The 25,053-nt window shown below is 43.1% G+C and overlaps 1 protein-coding gene across 2 annotated transcripts in view; it reads left to right on the top strand.

Annotated features, from left to right (window-relative positions):
• Positions 1-25,053, top strand: part of syne2b (spectrin repeat containing, nuclear envelope 2b) — a 141,466-nt gene that overhangs the window by 47,594 nt on the left and 68,819 nt on the right. For both annotated transcript variants that reach the window (XM_071497874.1, XM_071497876.1), the window contains exons 53-74: positions 237-401; positions 894-1,241; positions 1,505-1,641; positions 2,335-2,464; positions 2,827-3,000; positions 3,183-12,242; positions 12,911-13,156; positions 13,502-13,657; positions 14,020-14,261; positions 14,424-16,491; positions 16,581-16,915; positions 17,412-17,556; positions 17,683-17,883; positions 18,141-18,400; positions 18,911-19,070; positions 21,808-21,963; positions 22,828-22,968; positions 23,226-23,402; positions 23,947-24,084; positions 24,228-24,413; positions 24,572-24,685; positions 24,883-25,035. In XM_071497874.1, the coding sequence (XP_071353975.1) occupies positions 237-401; positions 894-1,241; positions 1,505-1,641; positions 2,335-2,464; positions 2,827-3,000; positions 3,183-12,242; positions 12,911-13,156; positions 13,502-13,657; positions 14,020-14,261; positions 14,424-16,491; positions 16,581-16,915; positions 17,412-17,556; positions 17,683-17,883; positions 18,141-18,400; positions 18,911-19,070; positions 21,808-21,963; positions 22,828-22,968; positions 23,226-23,402; positions 23,947-24,084; positions 24,228-24,413; positions 24,572-24,685; positions 24,883-25,035 (14,892 nt within the window). The remainder of the gene's footprint in view (positions 1-236; positions 402-893; positions 1,242-1,504; positions 1,642-2,334; positions 2,465-2,826; positions 3,001-3,182; positions 12,243-12,910; positions 13,157-13,501; positions 13,658-14,019; positions 14,262-14,423; positions 16,492-16,580; positions 16,916-17,411; positions 17,557-17,682; positions 17,884-18,140; positions 18,401-18,910; positions 19,071-21,807; positions 21,964-22,827; positions 22,969-23,225; positions 23,403-23,946; positions 24,085-24,227; positions 24,414-24,571; positions 24,686-24,882; positions 25,036-25,053) is intronic.

Below are 25,053 nucleotides of genomic sequence, written 5' to 3'. Positions count from 1 at the left end.
TTCTGGATAAAAGTTAAAACTGTATTACTCAGCTTCTCTGTTTAGTACAATGAACTGAAACAAGATCCTTTTCTGTGTCTCATTCCAATATTCTCTTATACTTTTTCCCCCCTTAAAAATAAAATCTCCTCTTGTCTAAAGTAATATTATCTGCCTTAACAACTAAGCTAGTAACCAGGGTTTAACCAATAGTGAGGTTACTTGGCATGCTATAATGTAACTACTGTTATTTTCAGGATGCAGTAGCTAACTTGGAGCAGGGCATCCTGACAGAGAGGCAGTGCACCCAGCTGGTGGAGCAGCATGAAGCAGCTCAGGACTGGCTGAGGGAGCAGGTTAAAGGCCTGGGTGCTCCTCCAACTGACAGACGGGGTCTTCACAGTGCTGTCAACACTCTGAAGGTCAGACAGTACAACACAAACACACAGTTGTTTGTTGTTAGATATTCCAGAGGCACCTATTTTTGATCTATCACTGAAATTGTTCATGTTGTGTTGCACCAAACTGAAGAAATTTCTTTACTAGAAACAGACCAATAAGACACTTGAGGATTAATGTGTGGAATGTATGCTCAGGTTCAGTTATCACTAACAAATTGCAAATGTGTATTTTTAAAATACATAACACAATGTAGCAGCTGTTACTTTATTTTGACAATCTGACAAATTAAATCAGCCTAATTATACTATTGTTTTTGGTTCTTTGTTGTGGTTGTAGCCATCTACAATGCACATGTTGAGTGCTGTTGTTCGTGGACATTTCTGAACCAATGCCCAAAAATCTTGAACTGTTCCAATATTTCAGGTTTTACTACTTCTGACCAAATAGTTAAAAACACTTTCAAAGGATGTTGATCACTCTTCACTCTGCTTTTCAATAATCTGGATCCCCAGGCTTTGCTCCAAACAGTGGACAGGGAGCAGAGAGAGATGAAGGAGCTGGACTCTGCCAGAGACAATTTGCTGAGCCTGTGCACCCCTGGAGGACAGGATGCTCTTAACCTGGAGGTCAGTCACCTCCACAACCTCTGTGCCACCTCGGAGCAGGAGGTGAGGGAGCGCCTGACAGCCTGTGAGGCCCGGCTGGCAGAGCTGGAGAGTCAGTTGGCCAGGAGGGCCCAGGATCTAAAGGAGAGATCGGCAGCCCTGCAGTGGGAGCTCCGCTCTCTGGACCAGGCACTCAGTTACAGCGAACCACAGAATAACATCGCTCAGCTCCAGCAACACTGGCACAGTCTCCAGGTTGTTATTGATTTATTTGTTTGTTGTTGTTGTGTTTATTTTTATTTTGAAATATAAATGGCTGACCAAAATCTATGACTGAAAACAGATGCTTTTAAAAACTATTTTGCACACTCACAGTGCCCTAAATTCTGTTATTATTCAATTGTTCTATTAAAGCAACTTCTTAGGGGCAGCCCACATCAAAAATATTAACCTGTGCAGTTAAGAAGCTGCAGACATGCATACACCACTTATGTAATATTGTTGTTCCCTTCTGTTAGAACTGTGAGAAGTCACTTGAAGATCTGGGTGTGAAACTACACGATCTCCGCCAGGAAGTACAGTCAACACCTGCCACCAATGAGGTGCCAGCAGAAATTGTCAGTGTGGTTGAATCTTTATGCCAGCAACATGACAGGTATCTACAAAACTTGTGATGTTTATTTATTTTTGTAGTAAAGCTGTCAGAGATATAAAACAAAAATATTTCACACTTATGACTCTTATTGTTACTCAGGTCAAACGGCAACCAGCACCACTATTTTTTTCCACTTTTTGTTTGATTCATATGTTTTTGTTTCATTCAAGATATAAATGAGGAAATATATGATGAAGCATAAACCTAATGAACTCAGATGACATGCAGGACAATCTGTCCAGTTCACCACGGGGGCTTTTTAAACTGTTGTTAGCCTACTTGAACAAATTCTCAGATGGGATCCTTCTATTTCTATTTAGTTTTCAATTATTCTTACATACCAGTAACAAGACTCGGTGGGTCATTCTGCTCTTGATCAATTACAATAAAACACAGGGTTCTCCTTTATTTATAACCTATTTTAGGTATACAGAGATTAGAACCTATTCCAATTCCTGGTTTCTTGGTCCAGCTTTAAGGACTGGCACAACACACAGAAACATTTGTTGTTGTTTGATGTGCCAGAATAATGTTTTAACCAGTTCAGTGTTTAATCAGTTTTTTATGCTGAAAAAAGTTTTTTAAATTTTAGATTTTTAGCCTGTTATCCTTTTTATCTTATCTAGATTTTTACATGCAGACACAATCCAAAATATTGTGTTTACAAGAAATGTGATTTAATTTTGTCTACAGTCTAAAATCCAGGCTAAAGGAGCGTCAGGGCACCTGCTGTACAAACACAGCTCGCTGTCTGAGAGATTGTCTTCATGCCCTGCAGCAGTGGAACCACAGCAAACCATCAGAGTCAATTTCTTCTGTGCAGGTTTCTTTCTCTTAATGCTTTTACTTCCTTGCTGTCAAATACGTTGTTCAGTGACACCCTTCTTCACATTTGTGCAGTTGAATAAATCTGAGAGGTGCATACTGCATGTGGTCTTCTGCTGCTAGCTTGTTATTAGTATTTTCCTCAGGGGCAACTTGCTGGTAGACAGCGGACCTACAAAAAAGAGTCTATTTAAGAAAGGTTTGCGAGTTTAGGGATTTGTGAAGTGTAACATTTCAGCTCTATGGAGTAGTTAGCAGTGGTTTATTTACACTCACCTGACAATGTGTGATCCATTTGCTGATATTTCACACAGATGTCATCACTACAGACACTTTAACACTTTTTCCTTCTGGTTTTAGGTGACAATAGAGAAAGGTGAAAAGTTGCAGGTCAGCCTGCAGGAGGCACTTTCTCACCACCAGTTTCTAACAGACTGCCTGACGCTGGAGTTGTTTGAGAGACTGGAGAAAGAGGGTTCACAGACACTCAGAGAAGCAGACACACATAAAGGTTCTCTAAGTCAGAGCTTAAAGGTATTTAATTAAATATATTTGTAATAGAATTTCATAGGAACCTAAAAATCAAATAATAACAAAAATGTAAATATTTAAGAGTTAAGTAATTCATTAAATATTGTGTGTTATATTTGAGAAACAGCTAAGAAACTGGCTTCTTGTATACTTGTAATTAATGCCATTTCATCCTTTCATTCAAGGAACTGGATGAAAGAAGGAAACAAAAATCGCATGACATTCAGTCCTCTGATGTCCTGTCTGTTAATCTAGAGGAGACAAAGACCACTGTAGTAGCCCCACCACGAAAACAAAAGCATGCACCTGAGAAAAAGCAAGCTGAACCACAAAAAACCTATTCCTTAACAGGAAATTCTACATCCATTGAAGATGAATTGTCACTTTCATATGAGGCCATGCAACCTGAGGCTAAATTTTTGAAACCTAAAGTGCCAGCAGTGGTGGAATATGCAAAAAGTACTTGTGAGGAGCAAACCACAATTGAAACAACAAAAAAAGAATCTCAGAGTCCAACATATGCTTCAGAATTAATTACAAAACAAAGTTACAACACCTTTCAAGATGCACAGGTTAAAAGTATACAGCTAGATGTCTCAGGTGAGCCTGTTGAAGCTGAGCAAGTTAAACCTGATTTTGAAGAGTCTGAAAAGTCTGAACCTGTTGTTGGTGAGGTAACCAAACCTGTACCTACCAGAAGAAAGTCCAAAGCTTCAACTACTGATGCACTCACAGAGGAAGCTCAGACCATGGCCAAGCTGGGACATACTAGTGAAGAGGCCAAGAGTCCAGAAGTGTCCTTGGAGATTAGTAGTGCAAAACCTACACAGATCAAGGATGACTCTGAGAGTCTGATGTCTCTCCTAACTTCAGAGCCTATGACAGAAAGAGATGCTGACCAGCCTAAGTCTGTACCAAAAGGGCAGGAGTTAGAGAGTTCAAAGTTTTCCACAACTTCAGAACCAGTCACTACCCAGGGTATAACTACTGAATACGATGCAGAGCTTGAGTATGGGAACACTTCTTCAACTGCACGGGTAATCACAGAACCATCTGAAACTGCTATTGTGGAAAAAAGTAAGGTTATACGAACCAGAAAGAAGTCAAAGACTCTAGATGTTTCCAGTGCTCCTAAACCAGTGTCAGCAGAACCTGAGAAGTCTCCAACCACAGACTTTGTTCCAGGACCACCTGAAATTGCTGTTTCGGAAGAAAGAGAGGTTTCACCACCCAAGCAAACGTCAAAGAGTCCAAACTTTCCTCAAAAACACACAGATCAGCAGGTAGCACAAATCAAGGGAGGAAGTCAACCATATTTGAGAGAGCAAACTGAAAGTGTCATTATAGAAGAGACAAAATTGGTACCAACCAGGAGGAAGTCAAAGAGTCTTGATGTTTCCATAGTTACAGAGCAAGTGTCTCCCCTTGATAGAATAATTGGTGTGGATCTTAGAGAAACAAAACAAGAACCTGAAGAGTATCCCAAAACCGCCTTTTCACAACTTTCAGATGTTGACACTGCTAATGTGGAAAAAGGTACATTTCTACCACCCAGGAGAAAGTCAAAGAATACAGAACTTCCTCTTAAACTTGCTGACACTGAGGTACCTCAGTTAAAGGAAACACCTGAAGGTCAAAGATCTTCTTTGAGTTTCAGTGACCAAGATAAAAGTGTTGTTATTGAAGAAACAAAACTTGTACCAACCAGAAGAAAGTCAAAGAGTGGTGACTTTGCCACAACTTCTGAGGCAGGTGTTACACATATTAGATCACCTGATGTTGAGCCTGAACAAGATAAGAAAGAACTTAATGTTCAAAAGTTTTCAACTCCATATGTGGCCACAGTACCAAGTGAAATTACTGCTGTTGAAAAAGGAAAGCTTTCTCCAACCAAACGAAAGTCAAAGGCCCTAAAAACTTCTCCAGACCTTGCTACCGCAGAGCTAACAAAGACTGAGGAAGAACCTGACAGTCAGAAGCCATCTTCAGCTCCAGAGGTGGTCACAGCACCAACTGAAATTACTGTTGAAGAAAAAGGAAAGCTTTCTCCAACCAAACAAAGGTCAAAGGGTCTTAAACTTTCCCCAGAACTTGCCACCACAGAGCTGACAAAGACCAAGGAAGAACCTGACAGTCAGAAGCCATCCTCAGCTCCAGAGGTGGTCACAGCACCAACTGAAATTATTGTTGAAGAAAAAGGAGAGCTTTCTCCAACCAAACGAAGGTCAAAGGGTCTAAAATCTTCCCCAGAACTTGCTACCACAGAGCTGACAAAGACCAAGGAAGAACCTGACAGTCAGAAGCCATCTTCAGCGCCAGAGGTGGTCACAGCACCAACTGAAATTACCGTTGAAGAAAAAGGAAAGCTTTCTCCAACCAAAGGAAGGTCAAAGGGTCTTAAACTTTCCCCAGAACTTGCCACCACAGACCTGACAAAGACCAAGGAAGAACCTGGCAGTCAGAAGCCATCTTCAGCTCCAGAGGTGGTCACAGCACCAACTGAAATTACTGTTGAAGAAAAAGAAAAGCTTTCTCCAACCAAACAACGGTCAAAGGGTCTTAAACTTTCCCCAGAACTTGCCACCACAGAGCTGACAAAGACCAAGGAGGAGTCTGACAGTCAGAAGCCATCCTCAGTTTCAGAGGTGGTCACAGCACCAACTGAAATTACTGTTGAAGAAAAAGGAAAGATTTCTCCAACCAAACGAAGGTCAAAGGGTCTTAATCTTTCCCCAGAACTTGCCATCACAGACCTGTCAAAGACCGAGGAACAACCTGGCAGTCAGAAGCCATCTTCAATTGCAGAGATGGTCAGAGCATCATCTGAAATTATTGTTGAAGAAAAAGGAAATCTTTCTCCAACCAAACGACGGTCAAAGGGTCTTAAACTCTCCCCAGAACTTGCTACCACAGAGCTGAAAAAGACCAAGGAGGAGTCTGACAGTCAGAAGCCATCTTCAGCTCCAGAGGTGGTCACAGCACCAACTGAAATTACTGTTGAAGAAAAAGGAAAGATTTCTCCAACCAAACAAAGATCAAAGGGTACTAAACTTTCCCCAGAACTTGCCATCACAGACCTGTCAAAGACCGAGGAAGAACCTGACAGTCAGAAGCCACCCTCAGCTCCAGAGGTGGTCACAGCACCAACTGAAATTGCTGTTGAGGAAAAAGGAAAGCTTTCCCCAACCAAACGAAGATCAAAGGGTCTTAAACTTTCCCCAGAACTTGCCACCACAGAGCTGGCAAAGACCAAGGAAGAACCTGACAGTCAGAAGCCATCCTCAGCTCCAGAGGTGGTCACAGCACCAACTGAAATTACCGTTGAAGAAAAAGAAAAGCTTTCTCCAACCAAACAAAGGTCAAAGGGTCTTAAACTTTCCCCAGAACTTGCCACCACAGAGCTAACAAAGACCAAGGAGGAGTCTGACAGTCAGAAGCCATCCTCAGTTTCAGAGGTGGTCACAGCACCAACTGAAATTACTGTTGAAGAAAAAGGAAAGATTTCTCCAACCAAACGAAGGTCAAAGGGTCCTGAGCTTTCCCCAGAACTTGCCACCACAGAGCTGACAAAGACTGAGGAAGAACCTGACAGTCAGAAGCCATCCTCAGCTCCAGAGGTGGTCACAGCACCAACTGAAATTACTGTTGAAGAAAAAGGAAAGATTTCTCCAACCAAACAACGGTCAAAGGGTCCTGAGCTTTCCCCAGAATTTGCCACCACAGAGCTAACAAAGACCAAGGAGGAGTCTGACAGTCAGAAGCCATCCTCAGTTTCAGAGGTGATCACAGCACCAACTGAAATTACTGTTGAAGAAAAAGGAAAGCTTTCTCCAACCAAAAGAAGGTCAAAGGGTCTAAAATCTTCCCCAGAACTTGCCACCACAGAGCTGACAAAGACCAAGGAAGAACCTGACAGTCAGAAGCCATCTTCAGCTCCAGAGGTGGTCACAGCACCAACTGAAATTACTGTTGAAGAAAAAGGAAAGATTTCTCCACCCAAGCGAAAGTCAAAGGGTCTAAAATCTTCCCCAGAACTTGCCACCACAGAGCTAACAAAGACCAAGGAGGAGTCTGACAGTCAGAAGCCATCCTCAGCTCCAGAGGTGGTCACAGCACCAGCTGAAATTACTGTTGAAGAAAAAGGAAAGCTTTCTCCAACCAAACGACGGTCAAAGGGTCTTAAACTCTCCCCAGAACTTGCCACCACAGACCTGACAAAGACTGAGGAAGAACCTGACAGTCAGAAGCCATCTTCAGCTCCAGAGGTGGTCACAGCACCAACTGAAATTATTGTTGAAGAAAAAGGAAAGATTTCTCCAACCAAACGACGGTCAAAGGGTCTTAAACTCTCCCCAGAACTTGCCACCACAGAGCTGACAAAGACCAAGGAGGAGTCTGACAGTCAGAAGCCATCCTCAGCTCCAGAGGTGGTCACAGCACCAACTGAAATTACTGTTGAAGAAAAAGGAAAGATTTCTCCAACCAAACGAAGGTCAAAGGGTCTTAAACTTTCCCCAGAACTTGCTACCACAGAGCTGACCAAGACCAAGGAAGAACCTGACAGTCAGAAGCCATCTTCAGCTCCAGAGGTGGTCACAGCACCAACTGAAATTATTGTTGAAGAAAAAGGAAAGATTTCTCCACCCAAGCGAAAGTCAAAGGGTCTAAAATCTTCCCCAGAACTTGCTACCACAGAGCTGACAAAGACCAAGGAGGAGTCTGACAGTCAGAAGCCATCCTCAGCCCCAGAGGTGGTCACAGCACCAATTGAAATTACTGTTGAAGAAAAAGGAAAGATTTCCCAAGAACCTGTTAACAAGGAGCAGAATCAGACCAAGAAGGAACATGACCATCAGAGGTCAGAATTACCTTCCACAGAGGAAATTGAAGTTGCCGCTGTGGAAGAAACTAAGCTTATACTCAGAAGAAAGTCAAACAATGTTGAAGTATCCACAGCTCCAGAGACAATCTCTGTTGTTGAAAGACCCGCTGGTGTAGAGGCTAAAGATACTAAGAAAGAACTTGACAGAGCGAAGCCTGCCACAACTTTAGAGATGGTCACAGTACAGACTGAAACTGTGGTTCTGGAAGAAACTAAAGTCATGCCAACTAGGAGAAAGTCAAAGAGTCGAGAGGTTTCTGAAATTTCACAGACATATGCTGCCTCAAATAGAACTGCTGATATGGAACCTGAAATAACTAAGAAAGAAACTGAGAGTTCATTGATTACCATGGCTCCAGGGGTCAAACCTATTTTGGAAGTTGCCTCACAACAGATACATGCACCACAGACCAAGAGTCAGAAAATTGAGATTGTAAGTGATATCAAGCCTCCAATCAAGGATGTTGTTAAATCAACTGTCCCTCAAACAGGGGAAACTGCAGAGGAGAATCAAGCTACTGTAGAGGACATCAGTTCAGTATGTGAGAAGAGAGCTTTTCAGGTTGGTGGCACTGATGCCATTCAGGAGCTTCCAGTAAAGAAAGTGACCACAGTCATTCTTGACACATCTGAGGTTGTTGTAAAGGCTGCTGATGCTCACCCACATAAAGAGGATACTTGCACCACATCTCCTCATGCTGAACCTCGAGAACATATTTCACTTACCCTGCCTAAACCTACAACCTCAGAGTTACAGGAGCCTAAAGACAGATCCAAAAAGGCCCCAGAACAAACCATAACCCAGTCTACAGAGAAACGTGGGAGTACAGTACCTCAAACACAACCACCGCTCCCTTCAGAGCCTAGGGACTCACCACAAATAGCAGATTACATTGACAAATTATGGAAAAACACACCAGAGATTCAGAAGAGATATCTGGTCCTTGATATGCCTGACATAGGGGTTACCCAGACACATGAGATACAGCCAGTTCAGCCAGAGGCACAGACTGTGGCTCAAAGTGACTCCACTCAACCAGCTGTTGCAGCTGCATGGCCTCATGAGGCAAAGACAGAAGTTGCAGAAATAAGCTCATCTGAGCAAGAAATAATGGAACTAAGCAAATCAATGAGTCAGCTTAAGGTCACAGACACCACACACGAAAGACCCAGAGAGGACAAGAAAATCAGTGTCCAAAAAGAGCATGCTAAAGTGTCAACACATGACATGCAAGATTCCAAAGAGAGCCTGGGTGAAAAGTCTGCTAAAATGGATGAAATCCACAAGGTGGCAGAAGTGAATGTTTTACAAATGAGTACAAAGACCGGTACACAGAAATATGAAATCATAACTGTCTCAAAAGAGAAAGAACTAGAGACTGATATGAACCAATCACATATCCTGAGGGAGACAGCACCAGAGAGCAAGGATATGACTACAACTAAAGTTCAGCCAGATAAGGCCGCAGTTGAGACTACCAGGGTAGAAGTGGGAGAAAGAAGTACTGACAATGTGACTAAAAGTGACACAATTGAACCTGCCTCTGTTGATGTTGCAGCTGTGTTTAATTTGGAGCCTTTGAAAACCACACAGAAAGAAGAGCAAACTGAAGTGTCTACACATGCCATACAAGATTTCCCAGAAAGTGTGGGTGAAAGGTTTGTAAAAATCCAAATGGAACCTGAAGTGCGCATTCTTCAACTAGATATACCAACCAGTCCAGAGGAGAATGAAAACACATCCATCACAAGAGTAAAGGAGCCAAAGATGGGCTTTGTTGAAACAAGTATCCAGAGCAAAGGAGAGCCAGGAAACAAAGACGTAACTATTGCGGTTATCAAACTAGAGAAGGCTGCAGGTCAGATGACCATGATAGGAGTGTCCGAAAACACTACTGAATTTCCAGACATTGTGGCTCAAAGAGACTCTGCTCAGCCAACTTCTCCTGCTTCTGAAGCATTGGCATCACAAGAGACAGGGACAGAATTTATAGAAATCCACTTATCTGAGCAAGATATGGTTATACCAAGCCAAACTGAGACTCAAATAGAGATCTTAAGAACCACCCATGAACTACCGAAAGCAGTCAAGGAACATGGTGCCCAAGAACAGCCTCCTACACTATTGACACATAGCACTGACAAAGCACCCAAGAGGTTGGATGAAAAGTCTGTTATGATGGAGAGAATTCAAATGGGGCCTGAAGTGCACGTTCTGCAACTAGACATACAGACCACTCGAGAGGAGCATGAAGACAAATCTGTCACAAGAGAGAAAGAGCCGAGAATAGATATTGTTCAAACAAGTATCCTGAGTGAAAGAGTACCAGAAAACAAAGATAAGACTATTGCTGATGTTAAGTCTGAGAAAGGTTCAGTTGAGGTGACTGTGATAAAGGTGAAAGAAAGCAGTACTGAATGTCAAGACAATGTGGCTCAGAGGGTCTCTCCTCAACCGTGTATTGCTGTTTGTGAGTTATTGCAACCATGTGACACAGAGACAGAATTTATAGAAATAAGTTTATATGAGCAAGCCACAGTGAAACCAAACCAGACTGAAACAAAGACAGAGCTCTTAAAAACCACACAGGACAAATCTACAGAGGTCAAGGAACATGGGGCTCAAGAAGAGCATCCCGAAGTGTCAACACATGGTGTGCATGATGTACCCAAGAGCCTGGATGGAAAGTCTGTTAGGACAGAGAAAATCCACATGGAGCGTGAGGTGCGTGTTTTACAACTTGATGTACAGACCAGCCTTGAGGAACATGAAAACACATTTGTCATGAAGGCAAAAGAGCAGAGGATAGAAACAGCTGAAACCAAGTGTGTAAGAGAGTCACAAAACAAAGAGAACACTACAGCTGACGTTCACCCTGAGAAGGCTGCAGTTAAGACAAGAGCAGAATTTGAACAAATCAACACTGATAGGCAAGAGAATGTGATTCCTAGTGACTCCACTCAACCCACCTCTGTTGCTGCTGTGGCAGTGGAACAGAGTGAAGCAAAGACAACAGTTGCAGAAATTAGCTTATCTGAGCAAGACACTGTAAAACCAAGCGAAACAGCGATTAAGCTAGACATTTTGAAAACCACACAGGAAAGACCCAAAGAGGTCAAGGATGGCAAGGTTCAACAGGAGCATGCTGAAGTGTCTACAAAAGATGTGCATGATGGAGCACAGAGTCTGGAGGAAAAGTCTGTTAGGGTGAAGGAAATCCTCAAAGAGACTGAAGCATGTGTCTTACAACCAGATACACAGGCCACTTCTAAGGAGCATGAAATCACATCTGGAGAGATCACACAGGCACCAAATATTGAAACAGGTATCCTGTGTGAAAAGGTGCCAGAAAACAAGGACCTGACCTCCACTGACATTCAGCCAGAAAAGACTGCTGTTGAGATGACCACAGGAGAAGTGAAGGTTGAGAAATATGGCATGGATGATCCATCCAAGTTCCTTAATGAAACATCTATCACAGTGGAGAGAATCCACAAGGAGGCAGATGTTTTAGCTTTACAGCAGAATATACCAACAAGTCAAGTGGAGGATGAAAACATGTCTGTCATGATAGCCAAGGGACCAAAGACAGAAATAGTTCAAACAAGTATACAGTTTGAAAAATTGCCAGAAAACAAAGAGAAGACCACGACTGACATTCACCATGAGGCTGCAGTTAAGACTGAAGTGAAAGTGCAACATATCAGCACTGAAAGGCAAGAGAAAGAAGCTCAGAGTGACTCCACTCAAACTACTTCTGCTGTTTTTGCAGCGGTTCAGCCACATGAGGCAAAGACAGAATTAGTAGAAATAAGCTTATTTGAACAAGACAGTGACAAACCAAGCCAAACTGATACTCAGCTTGAACTCTTTACAACCACACAGGAAAGACTCAAAGAGGTCATGGACCCTGGTGTCCAAGAAAAACATGCTCAAGTGTTGACACGGGAAAAAGATCATATAACCAAGAGCCAGGATGCAAAATGTGTCACAACAGAAGAAATCCATGTTATTGTGCATGAATACAAAACTGTTACAACAGAAAAAGAACCAAGGATGGAATCAAGTATTGAGTTTGAGACAGTTAAAGAAAGCAAGGATATGACTACCACAGACGAGTCTGCAGTTAAGGTGACCAGGGTAGAAGTGCAAGAGAGCCATACTGAATCCCTGTCTGGACTCAGTCTGGCCACTGAAGCCCAAACAACAGATGCGACAGACAAGAAAGAAGAACAGGAGGACAAGCGAAAGATGTCGATTCAGGAACAACAAAAGGAAACTGTGGTCAGAGTAGAGCTACAAAATGTAGCCACAACAGCCACCACTGGTGAAGTGAGGCTTCAGGGCTTTGGTTTGCCACAGGTAAGACATGATTGTAAGGAAAATGACAACCTGTTTTCCTCTTCAACTTTTTTTTTTTTTTTTTACTTCAAGAATCATGTCAGTTTGCAGTGTCAGTAAATACCCACAGAAGCTAATATTGCCTATTCTTCAAACACAGGTTGAGTAAACAGAGACAGTAGAAACTAAACAATATCCTGAGAAAAGAAGAAAAATTCAGTTTCCTTGCTCCAGGGAAGCTATAATGCTCAGTCTCCTGCATATACATGTTTCCACTTGCTCATTAACATTCCTCAGAGGTCAATCGATGACTAGTCAGTTCACTGTCAGAGCCTTTGAAAAAGCCTACAGTTTTTATAAGATATTTACTTTATATTTGGGGCTGAACACGGTTACGTTTTATTAGCATTACAGGCAAAGCCAATAACATAAGCCTGAGACATTTATTACCTGTGCTCACAAAGGTTTCAGTGCCACAGGGTAGGAATGTGAGCCACCTCATACATGATATCATGATCCTGCAGCTCACAGGGAGTACACTCGGTGCGCTTTCAGGGAAACGTTATGATTCAAATGGGGTAGACTTGTTTCACACAGAGAGAGTTTTTTTCTTAGCTCAACTGAAACAGTATACAATTGTATGTCCGGATTTTTCTTGCATTAATACTGGTGTTTTGTGTCCACAATAGGAGCAGGTGCGCATTACTGACAAGATATCACCTGTATCACTGCAGGCGGTTCAGAAATTGTCACCTGACATTATCCTGGATGAAGTTACCCAGATGGAAGGATTACCAACTCAGGAAAACAAAGCAGGAGAAAGTGTGAAGACTGAGAAACTGGTTGTGGAGACACCAGAAGGCTTCGCAATGAGGAACATCCTCACAGAAATACAGCTGCTTCCAGGGACAGGGCCCAGCAGTCAACTCAGCGAGGTATTATGATTACTGTCTGCTGTCATGCCTTTTTGTTGCTACCACTTGGAGTCACTAAAGCTAGAAAAAGTTTTTAGATGCAAAGATATTTTTCCTACCTGTTGCTCTACATTGTATATTAACAAATGTGCCCCAAAGAGCCAAAAGAATGGTGCAATTTTTAAATTCAGTATTTTTTGAGTACTCAGTTACTTTTAGAGGTGCATATTACTTGAAATAAATCTTTCAGTTCCTTATACAGGCCTTAAATGGGCTAAAAATACTGAGGCACAAACCTGGTCACATGTTCTTGCTTTCAGACTAAATTTTGAGACTTCAGGCTCTGATATGTCTCTTTGTCTCAAGGGTAAATCATTGGAGGATGCTCCAGAGACGCTGATTACATCCACCAGTGATCTGGATGGTTGTCTAAGCAGACTAGTATCCAAAATCTTGAGCTGCAAGAATCGCCCGGCTGAGCTCAGCCTGACAGCCATGACCCAGCAGGTGGAGGAGGCTCAGGTGAGATGACAGACAGCATGAGTCACAAGAGAAATAACTGATTTATAGGAGCAGCTGGATTTGTAGATAGTGGTGGAGTTGGACAGCAGGCTGGGAAAACATAGGTAATAATGCCAAAGTGCCTCCAGGATTGGGCATCTTTCATGCATATCTGTACCAGCCAAGAGATGGATATTAAAAACAAGTACACATTTGCCAAAACAGTTGTGCAACAGACTCTTATGGTCGTAGCTGTTTGAAACCACTCATCGCAATTTACGTATGTATAGTAATCAGATAATCTCAATAAACATAACATTTGCATTTAAAAAATCATACTTTGAATAATGCTCTGTGTGTTTGCTTTGACTTGCTGAGTGCAGCAGTGCAGAGATACTGCCCAGGCCCAGGTGTCATCACTGTCCAAGCTGAGAGGAGCTGATGGTGAGAGCAGGTACAGGCTGGAGTGTGTGGAGGATCAATGGAGCACCGCTGCTCAGGATGCAGCTGCTGTTATCCAGAGTAAAGAGGCCCAGCTGCAGCTTGTGAATGATTACTGCAAACAGACCCAAAGAGCGAAGACCACAGTGGAGAGACAGACCGCAGAACTGGACGCTGTGAAAATGTGAGTTTGATTAGATTAAGAATGTAACATAAATCTAAAATATGAATGAAGAGACATGGATTGTGTGACACTGAATTAGACTCCTCTCATACCCACAGTATGTCTTTCAACAACCCAAATGCCAGCCATATGATGTGAAGACTTTACTGTTTTCTCTTTCAGGTCCCCAGAGCAGAGCAGCTCCAAGGAGGCAGAACAACTATGCTCCTTACAGAGAAGTATGGAGGAGAACAGGACAGTACTTGGGGAGCTGCTTGTGACCTACACCAAGTTGTGCCCCCACCTCAGCCGGTCTGAGCAAGCAACCGCACAGACTGAGCAGAAGAACCTTCAAGAGAAGTGGAGAAGCCTGGAGAGAGCTGTGGAGAAGACCCTTCATCACACAAATGTTCAGTCTCACGAGAGCAGCAGCCTTCAGTCAGAGATATTAGGTTTGAGGGAACACTTGGAAAAAATCGATAAAGATCTCAAAGTCAAATCTCCTGATGTTTCTCAGTGGAATTGCAAGAGGGCGCAGCAGCTGATGGAAGCAAATGCTGAGGTTAAAGCTGCCCAGCAGAAATACCTGCATCTGCAGAAGCTTTCAGAGGCGCTCCTGCTCAGCTCACGGTGGGAGAAGGAAACAAAAGACATACAACAGGGGCTCCAGACGGTCAAAGACAAACTTAGCCACACAGAGGAACTGGTGTCAACCCAAACCCAGAGCAACAACAACCCCATCGTGGAGAAAATTATGGTGGTTATGAGGGACGGCCTTGCCTGGGCTAAGCAGACTGAGAGTGACATCGAGGGCAGGAGGAGAAGGGTGGCTCTCCTTCCTGAAGAGGTTCACCGGCAGCTCAGAGATCTGAAGAAGCTGCAGTCTGAGGTGATGGTGAAACAGGGCCAACTGGAGTCACTGGTGGAGGAGGTGACGGAGCTGCTTCCACAGCTGGACCAGGCTGAGGAAGTGCCCATGGTTCGCACTTCTCTGGAATCCCTCGAACAACTGTCAAAGTCTACCACTGATAAGCTTGCCAAGGCTGTGAGAGAGATAGAGTCAGGACTGCAGACCAGAGAAAAGCTGTCAGAGCAGATTGCAGATTTAGATTCCTGGGTCGTGGCTCATCTGCACAGAGAAGCCTCCAGGAGAGCAGACAGCGAGTTCAGAACCCCCACTGAGCTTGATCGCAGAGTCCGGCAGATGCAGGAGACACTGGCTGAGGCTGATAAACAGGCCGCTGCCTGTGAGGCTCTTGTAATGAAGAGCAAAGACATTTCCTCTGAACTCAGCATCACAGAGAACTGTCAGCTTTTTGAAAAGCTTACTAACCTCCAGGAGGACATCAGAGCCATTAGTAGCTGTGAGAAGGTCAATAAAAAGGAGCTGGATGAACTCATCCAGACTGTAGGTTCAAACAAGAAAAACCTTGTCACCGTTGAAAAAAGCCTGAGGCAGATGTTAGTGGATCTCAACAAACACAGGTTCCCCATCACAAGAGAGTCCCTGCAAGCTTTGGAGCCTTTCAAACATATGATTTTGGAGCATAAGTCCCAGGTTGACCTAATGCAACCCTGGATTCCCCAGGAAAAGACAAAGGAGCTGTACTCAGTCATTTCTGAACTTTACAACAAAATGGTTAGCCTGGAAATGAAAGCGAGAGATCATGAGAGGTACCTGAACATGAGGCAGTGTGTGGAGGACCTCAGGGAGGATGTTCAGGAGCAGATCTGCCAGACTAAAGAAGAAAGCAAGGAGCTGGAGGAGAAGTATAAAGTCTGCCAGACCGTCCTCATCCAATTTCCCCTGATTAAGTGTTTGTGTGAGGAGGCTCGCACCAAACTCCAAATGATCTCCGCTGACCTCTACCCCTCTCAGCTGACTGTAGAACGACAGAGGCTTAAACATAATGAGGAGAACCTCGACACCTGTGAGATTAGGCTCTACAACAACCTCAGCATCATCGAGTGGAACCTGCTGAAGGAACTGGACCTTGACTCGGAGAAGAAAGCCACTCAGGCCTTCCTCTCGCAGACCCAGCAGGAGCTTCAGACACTCACCGTGTTGGAGCCAAATGAAACTGTGATCAACAAGGAATACCAGAGAATCATGTCTTTGAAAAAGACTGTGGAGTCAAGAATGAGAGCCCTGGAGGTTCTAGAGCAAAACAAAGGAAAGAAGAAAGGAAGTGGATCCCAACATCTGATGGTCTTGAAGGATGCAGTCCTCAGTGAATGTGACTCAAAAATGGCAAGTTGCATTGTACCGCAAACTGACTGAATTGCCTAGTTACTGCCTGGTTACAGTGTGTGGTTAAATTTGTATTTATTATATTTTAGGAAAGCATTATGAAGGCCAGGGAGGCTTTGAGAAGCTACACCCGTGCTGTTAAACAAGCGGTGCAGTTCCTGTGGGACATCGAGGTCTCTCTGCTGCCGCCGCAGGGTTCTGCTGGTCTCTGCTCTGAGAGGCTGGAGGAGACGCAGAGAGCTTTGGTCGCTCTGCAGGAGCAGTTCCAGACTCATGTGGAGCAGCTCCAGAGCCAGTTTGATCTGCATCCTTGCCTGTCCCCTCAGAAGGTGCAGCAGCTCCTGGAGGATATCCTGAGCCAGCTCCTGGTGAGGATGTCCACTCTCCAGGCAAAGGGCCACGTCCAACTGGAGTGTCTCAGCAGGTACGAGGCTCACAGACAAAACTCTGATTCCTCAACTCCTAATCAAAGTCTCATGGATGCCAGCGTGAAATTGCATGTGCAAAGTGAAAATTAATTGGGATGTTGTGCTGCTGATTTATTTGGTTCCAAACAACAATAAAGCAACACAGACAACACACATCATTTTTATCTGTATATTGTTTAAACAGATCCAGGATTCAGTAATAGTATTACTACACTGTGTGGCACATTCAGTTACCATTTTTCAAACACAATGTTAGAAAATTCTTTTATATGTGGTTTTGAATAGTAAAGTATTAGTGTACAGTTTACGTTTTGTGGAGAGATGATGAACAGTAATAAACAGGCACTTAACTTGGTGATAAAACATATATCCAGGTAGAAACTGTGAGATCTACCATAGACATGAGACTACACAGCCCTTCTGTGCCTTCAGACATCTTTGTGCATGTGACTGGAAGCAGTTGCTTCTTCTTACTGAATTTCTGCCTTTCAGGTGTGCGGAACATCACAGAAATTACATCAAGTGCCATGACGAGATCACCCGGAATGTGAGGAGTGCAGAGAGCAGCCTATCACAGTTAATCTCTGAAAAAGTCACCTGTCTTGCTGACTGCACTGACCAGGAGGCGAAGCTCAGTGTATGTCTCATGGCTGAGTTATCTGGGGTCTTGTATTTTCCCCCTTTACTTTTGTAACTTAAGTCAAAAAATGAGAACAAAAAAAAAAAAAAAAAAAAACATTTGATGTGACCCTTTCTCCTGCAGGCTCTGTCTGAGGAGGTGGAGGCCCTGCTGAGGCGTCTGGAGGAGCTGAGGGAGTGGTGCCCAGAGCAGAGCTGTCGTGGAGGCAGGGAGGCCACTGTGGCTGCTGTCTGGAAACAGGTATCAAGGCTGCGACGCTGCACGCTGGAGTTGGCAGCTCGGAGCAAACAGAGGATCGCAGAATGGAGTGATATCACCAACAGTGTAAGTAGATGTAGATACAAACATACATTTATAGATTCATCTTTACATGCAGCCTGATTTTAGGTTAAAACATTTCCAAATGTTGTCAGTGACTGGTTTTGTAAATATTCTGTGAGGGTGTTGAAAAATGAGTGTTAATATTAGATTAAAGAACTACATTAAATTATGTTTGTATTGTCTTTCCATATAGTAAACAATCATCCTAAATTGACAAGTCAAAGTGTAGATTTTCCAATGTGTGCGTCCCTTCCTCTCAGGTGGAGAAGGCCTCTACTGTCCTGGAGCAGGTGGAGGCGGAGCTTCCTGAAGGCTCAGGGGTGAAGGCCTCCACTGAAGAGCTTCATGATCTGCTGCTGTCCTGGGAACAGTACCAGGACAGACTGGACTGTGAGCACAGATCCCTTTCTGCACTGGAACTGCGTGCTGCTAGACTGCTGGGTGTTCCCGCCCACCTAGAGCAGGCTCCTCCCACTCCACTCTGTCAGCAGCTGCAGGCGATGCAGGGCCGATACGGCAGGTGAGCAGTTTATTTACATCACTGTTGCTCAAATGTTCTGGTGAAGATCTGTGATAGATAGATCTAGGATGAAATTCTTTGATTGGTCACCTAATGTTTATATAGAGCAGAATTTACATCATTAAGTGTAAATTTTCACATTTACACTCACAATCTGTTTAAATCTCATGAAAACCAACCAACAGACACAGGTGAAAACATAAGCTCCTTGGTAGAGGTAATTATTTCTGCTCCAAGAAAGTTGACACAAAAAACTCCATCACCCATAAGCCCTGCTGCTTCAAGATAAACAAATGCAGGGAAAAGTGGGTCGGGTTAGACTGCAGTGCCTCTGAGGTGCAGTATTAAAATACATTTGTACTGGCAGTGCTTGAACTGCCTTGAGGCTCTGCTTCCAGTTTAATGGTGGATGTTGGTCTCAATGCAAACTTACTTTCATGGTTTTAAGGTAAGAGTCTGTACAGTTTTTAACTACTGTCACTGGATGCACTTGTTTGTGTGTTTCCACAGTGTGAAGCAGAGCAGCAGGGAGGGGTTAGATGCGGCCAGGATGGAGCTGGAGGAGAGAGAAAAGGTTCGCGACGAGCTGCAGGGCATCCGGGTATGGCTGGTGGCTGCAGATGCTCTTTTGTCAGAGATGGAGCAGAGCCGCAGCACACAGGAGCTTCAGGTGGGACATTCTTCTGCTTCAGCTGGTGTTTATCAAGGTCACACCACACCTGCTGTTTTTGTGGTTGGGAAGGTAAAACTTTTTAAACAGTAAGTTTCCTCTGAAATGCTTTGCTCTTATTTTGTGGGTGTTTTGGTTGCAAAATGGTGAAAACACAACTCTGCCATGATGTGTAGACACATTTCCTCATTACACCAAGTAGCATGTTCTCAACATTAAACATCCCTCACTGTTGATATTCTCTGAGAGAGGACACACTGAACTTTATTTTATCAACAGTTTGCAACAAGACATTTACCTCTGTTTTGTCAGTGCTGTATGTGACTTATGAACAAAACCCAACTACACAAGTCCTCACAAGTAGCTTGTTCATTCTTCAGATTTTATTGACTGTGATTGCTGTCACCTTCTCTAGAAGTAAGGCATCGTCTAAGCCTGTCTGAGTAGTCATCGTTCAATATAAACCAAAAGTAACAAACAGAAGAACCAAATTTTTAAGCCTATTACGTTAAATAGAAAATACAATTTCTGTGATATAACCAACCATCCGTGCACGTCCTCTTCTTGTAAAGAAAGGGAAACAATAGTTATTAAGTATTAAGTATTTCTCATTAAAACAAGCGACTCCCCTGCACTGTTGAAGGACCTCTGGGTGTCTCCAGATCCCACTTGGGGAAGCTCTGATGGAAACAGCACATTAAAGTGTGAGCTCCTCTCTCTCTCCCTCCTGGCCAGTGGATTGTAAATAATGGGTCTCTAATGAGACAGGACAGTTACATCAACTGAACTGAAAACACAATGATGCGTTTGTACTCACTGAAACATCACTGCTACTTTTATAAACAGCCCATGAGATACACTTGTCTTAACACTGAGCTATAAATCTCACGTCCCAAAACACAGCAACTCTACACACTGAAAATGATGCATCACAGACATTATGACAGTCTAATTAACATAGCATTCATAGCGGGTAGTCTCAGTCTCGGTTTCAGTCTCAATACAGTTAGTATGTTTAAGATTCTTAAGATTCTTAAGATCAGCCGGTAGTTAGCTTACAAGTACTAGAAGTAAATGACAGTTTTTTACGTTACATTTCATTTTGCGTTTATATAAAAACATAGGTGAAAAATGAAACAAATAATGAAATAATTCATTAATTTATTAATTCACAGCTTCTCAAGTCTGCAGATGTAAAGATTTGAAATGTTCTGATTGGATGCAGACAGAGAGACCGTTAACGGTGTGGTGCGAGTGTCCTGTAAATATGAAACGTCTGACCGTTGGCTTGGCCTCAGGCCCGGAGGCTGTTTGGTGTCTGGTGTTCACTTCTATCAACCCACCAACCCGGAGAACCACTCTGCCCTTTGTCCCAAAACCTGAGCAGAGGCCAACATCTCCACATCCACTCCAGCTTTCTCTCCTCACACACACACACACACACACACACACACACACACACACACACACACACACACACACACACACACACACACACACACACACACACACATTTCACTTCCCCAGGAGAGGGTCTGTATTGATGAAAGACCTGAACACCCCCAGATCTCCCCCCATCACTCCCACCTCCCCTGCTCCCCCTCGTGTACCAGACACCTTTTGTTCACTGTTGTAAGTGGATCTTCCAGGTGGCCTTTGTAGCCAAGTCACTTCATAGATACACACACACACACACACACACACACACAGACTCGTACTTCTCTGCTTGTGAGGACCTTCACCACATAATACATTCCCCTGAACTCCCTAAACCCAGTTTCAGCCTTGAAACCAAAGAGTCCAGTGAAGGAGTGAGGATCTGACACAACATCCTCTCTTTTTAAAAACATTCAAAGTTTTCAAAAATGTCTCTCCCTTTTCAAAAATAGCTAAATGTCATTGCTTTCTGAAGAACCTTTGTATTACCCTTAAATAGTTTTTGGAAATATCCTCACTGTCATAACACAAATCGGTCCTCACAAAGATAGACCTACAAGAACACACACACATTTGCACTTACCATGTCCCTCTCTCTCTCATGCAAAGAAAGCATCTCCCATATACCCTCTCTCCCTCCCTTCCTTTGTATCACTCACTCTTTCATACACACACACCCTCTTACATACACACAAACGCACACACACATGCACACAAAAACATGCTCAGTTTCCCATAGTGATAACAAGATGCACCTCCCTCTCCAGCAGAGCATCGGACACATTCAGACTGCGGTAGTCTCTCCTCTGTGTTATTTCTCACATTTTAACAGATTCTCTTTTATAAATGCAGGTTGTTATTGTAAAGTAGAATCTTGTTGAGGGTGAAAAAAGTTTTCTCTAACTATTGTGGGATTGAAGGACTTTGAAGAGGTAGGTTCTGTTTGATGAAAGAGGCACAGGGGAGAGAGCTGACTGCTTAACAAAGCACTGAGAGCTCACAAGCAGGTTAACTGCAGAAAGATGGCAACAGGATCAATGTCTGTGTCCTTTTCTTCCAAAAATACTGAAAGATTTCTACTATTGACTGAAAAATTACACAATTACGTAAAAAATTATAGTCTTGACCAAAATGTTGCTGCTAACGATCTGCAAGTGTTTTTTTGAGTTAAGTCTTTTTCAGCGTTTTTCATCGTAAAGCTGAATTTCTGGCACTTTGCAAGGAAACCAGTAAGTATTGTATTAAATGTATTATTGCTGCAAAACTTAACAACAAGACTCTGTTCTCTCTGTGGTTTCAGGAGGTCCACAGCCAGTTATATACCCAGAAGGCTTTGCTGCAGCGCATCATGGAGGGCCTGAAAATGAAGTACTCTGACATGTACACGCTGGTCCCGGTAGAGATCGAAGGCCAACTGCAGGAAGTCAAGCAGTCACTGCAGCAAGTGGAAGTAAAGGTACATGAGACTTTGACTTTAATGGAGCTGATATGAAGCTGGAAAATTCATGGACCCTTAAGGGAAATTTTGTTTACAACAAGGAACAGAAATCACAGAAAGCAAATTATGGAAAAGTAGAGTAGTTTGTTGAATAATCAAGGATGTTCAGGAAAGATTTAAAGAGTGTAGTTACTGTAATACAGGACGTTTAGTTGCTCATTACCTGAGCCAGTGTTCTCGTGGGTTATTGTCTGTATATGGTTCAGAAATATCTTAAAAAGAAATGGAAGAATGGACTGAGATGGAAACAGCCTCCTTGGGCTGGTTGTTGTGGCCTATAAATAATATCGCAATATTTTTAGGCTATATTGTGATACATGACATATATCACAAAATATTTTGAAATCTCCTCTAAATCACAACTGTATCATGATTGTAGTCCATTTGTCTGCTTTAAAACATTCTTCTTTACTGTAAATTAATTAGTTGTTTCTATTGGAACTCACAACCAAGTTAAATTTGACACTTAACAAAGACAAAGCTCAAAGTAGGGATGAATGATCTGATGATCTTACACTGTGGAGGATCTTACTATAGCATATGATCTACTTTCGTACACATTGCGTCATTAAAAGGTGCTATATATCCTTATATATAGAAATCTCCACAGTAGACTTACTTAAAATTGTTCATAATATGGGGCAGTTAATAAACTAGAAACTCACATTTTTAGACAGGAAAATGATTATTCATCCACATAATTGCAAAAATGCTCAAGATCATGACAAATTGATTGCTACAACAACATTTTCTGTAGTGTTTACTTCAAAACCTGTTTTCTCCTGTTATTGTTGATGTGTTTGTCCCTGATTGGTCCGTCAGGTGGGGGAGGCCGTGGAGAGGAGTGGTCCTGTCCACAGACTGGGGGCAAAGCTGTCTGAGATCCACGCTGGCCTGACTTCAGTTCAGAAGAGACTAGAACAGAGAAGTCCTACTGTGATTGAAGCAAAGATCACCCAGAAGGTGGGTAGAGACATGGACGAGACTCTGTCTGTGTTATTGATCTCTAACATCCTCTCTGCCAGAGCCTCAAATGAATCATTTTGCAGGTTTGTGACTGATCACTGGTTGTTTTGGCTACATTTAAGCGTATGAATTGGGATGTTTTAAAGCTTGTGTATTTTTGTGTTCTTTCTGTCATGATGTCCACCTGAAGCTTAGTTTCATGCCTGAAAAAAAAAATCACTAGTAAACCTTCACGTTCTTGTGTCTGTGCTCAGCGTGTCTGGGACGACCTGGATGTGTGGCACTCCTGTCTGGCAGCGCTGGAGGTGGACATGCAGGACCTCGAGAAGCCTGAGGAGACACTGAGCCTCACAGAGAGATTGGTGGAGGTCCAGCAGCTTCACTCCCAGCTGGCCAAACAGGCTGAGCAGAGGACCACTCTCCTCAGCAAGGTCAGAAAGACTCCACTTCCCATCAGCCCTCTTTGTCACAGTGTTTGTTCCCCATCTAATGATTTATGGGTCATGATTACAGCTTGTTGTGCCTCTAGATTTGTTTGGTGTCAAACAACATCGAGCATATAATGACTGTTTTTATTTGTAATTGTACTTTTTAAATCACCCAGACTAGAACTACGTATTTAATTAATGTTTATTTACTGTCATCACTGGTGATAAGCTCATGTTATGTATCACTCATATTTGCTCATCAGCAGGAGACAATTTAACATTAGGAAACACTCATAACGCCCTCTTCACAAGAATTACAGCTCAGCAACCTCAAACTGCAAATTGTTGTTTCCCCACATGTACAGTCAGTACTGCTTTGTTGTGTCGTCCATGTGCTGCATCAAACTTGTTTTTAGACGAAGTTACTGTGTCTGTATGTGTTTGTGTCAGAGCTTGTACTGATTAGCGATGCAACAGTGTTTACGTAGTTGGTTTGATTACTTGATGAAGGTTTTAGACTAAATATTGTTTGTGTGTTTCTGGTCAGATTCATACGTGGCTTCAGGAGCATAAGGAGATGATCAGCAGCTCTAAGAGCTGGATGTCTGAAGCTCAGTCGTGGCTCGCTGCCCCCTGCACCTACACCACTGCTAAATGTCTGAGCAGCCATGTTCAGGCTCTGCAGGTTGGTCCACTGGACACTGCACCATCCTTTCAACTTCACCTTTTGTTTACACATCTCTTTACTTCTGCAGGACAATATGTTTTAATGTTTTCAAAATTTGCAGTGTTTGAAAAAAAAAAAACCTGTCCTGTCTTGTGTTGCAGACGGTGTTGAATGACTCGGCACAGATCCGGACCACTCTGCAGGGCTTCAGCTCGGTCCTGCAGGAAATGTCGCAGGTTTGCGACGTCAAATCTCTGCAGCAGCAGCTGCTCGACGCCGATCGCCAAGTGGCCGACGTTCAAGACAACTTCACTGCTCCTCTGTCTCAGCTGGAGCATGCTGCTGCTGTTAGTCCTTGATTTTTATTCTTGTTTTAGTTTTCTTTAAACTCCTCAGCAGATATTGTTATATTTATGTTAGCTTAGATGTCATCCCTCTGCTCCTATAGTTTTCTGTTTTGTAAATAGCCAAATTTATCGATATATCGGGATTTCTTGATTTCCAGGAGGTGGAGGCCATTGAGAGTGAGGTCAGGCGGATGGAGAATGAAGTGGCTGAGATCAAGACTTTATTATCATCTCCAGAGACTTTCCCCAGTCCCAGAGAGGAAAGTCTAAAGGTGAGACGAAGAAGAGGAAGCATCTCTTTCATCAGTGTTTTATATCAACACATCGTGATTGTCTGAAAGATTAAAATCATGTGTGAAACTGCTCAAAGTGATTGTCAGTGCCATAGTCACTCAAACTATAAATTCTAAATGGTAGAAGTTTGCATTATGACAACAAAATATACTGAATGATCCTTTAATGTGTGCAGGAGGTTGAAAAGACGATCCAGACCATGAGGAGAACAGTCGCTGAGATCCAGAAATGCAAACCAGGCCTTTGTCTTCCAGAGAAGGCTGACGAGACTCTGACTGTCTTTCGTGTAGTGGACAACCTCCAGACTCTGCTGCTGGAATTGGAGAAGGTCAGTTAAACAACCAAT

This window comes from Trachinotus anak, unplaced genomic scaffold (genome assembly GCF_046630095.1).
Source record: "Trachinotus anak isolate AG129_WGS33_773 ecotype Australia unplaced genomic scaffold, CSIRO_AGI_Tana_v1 ptg000015l, whole genome shotgun sequence".
Lineage (NCBI taxonomy): Eukaryota > Metazoa > Chordata > Actinopteri > Carangiformes > Carangidae > Trachinotus > Trachinotus anak.
This window is presented reverse-complemented; position numbering and strand designations above follow the sequence as displayed.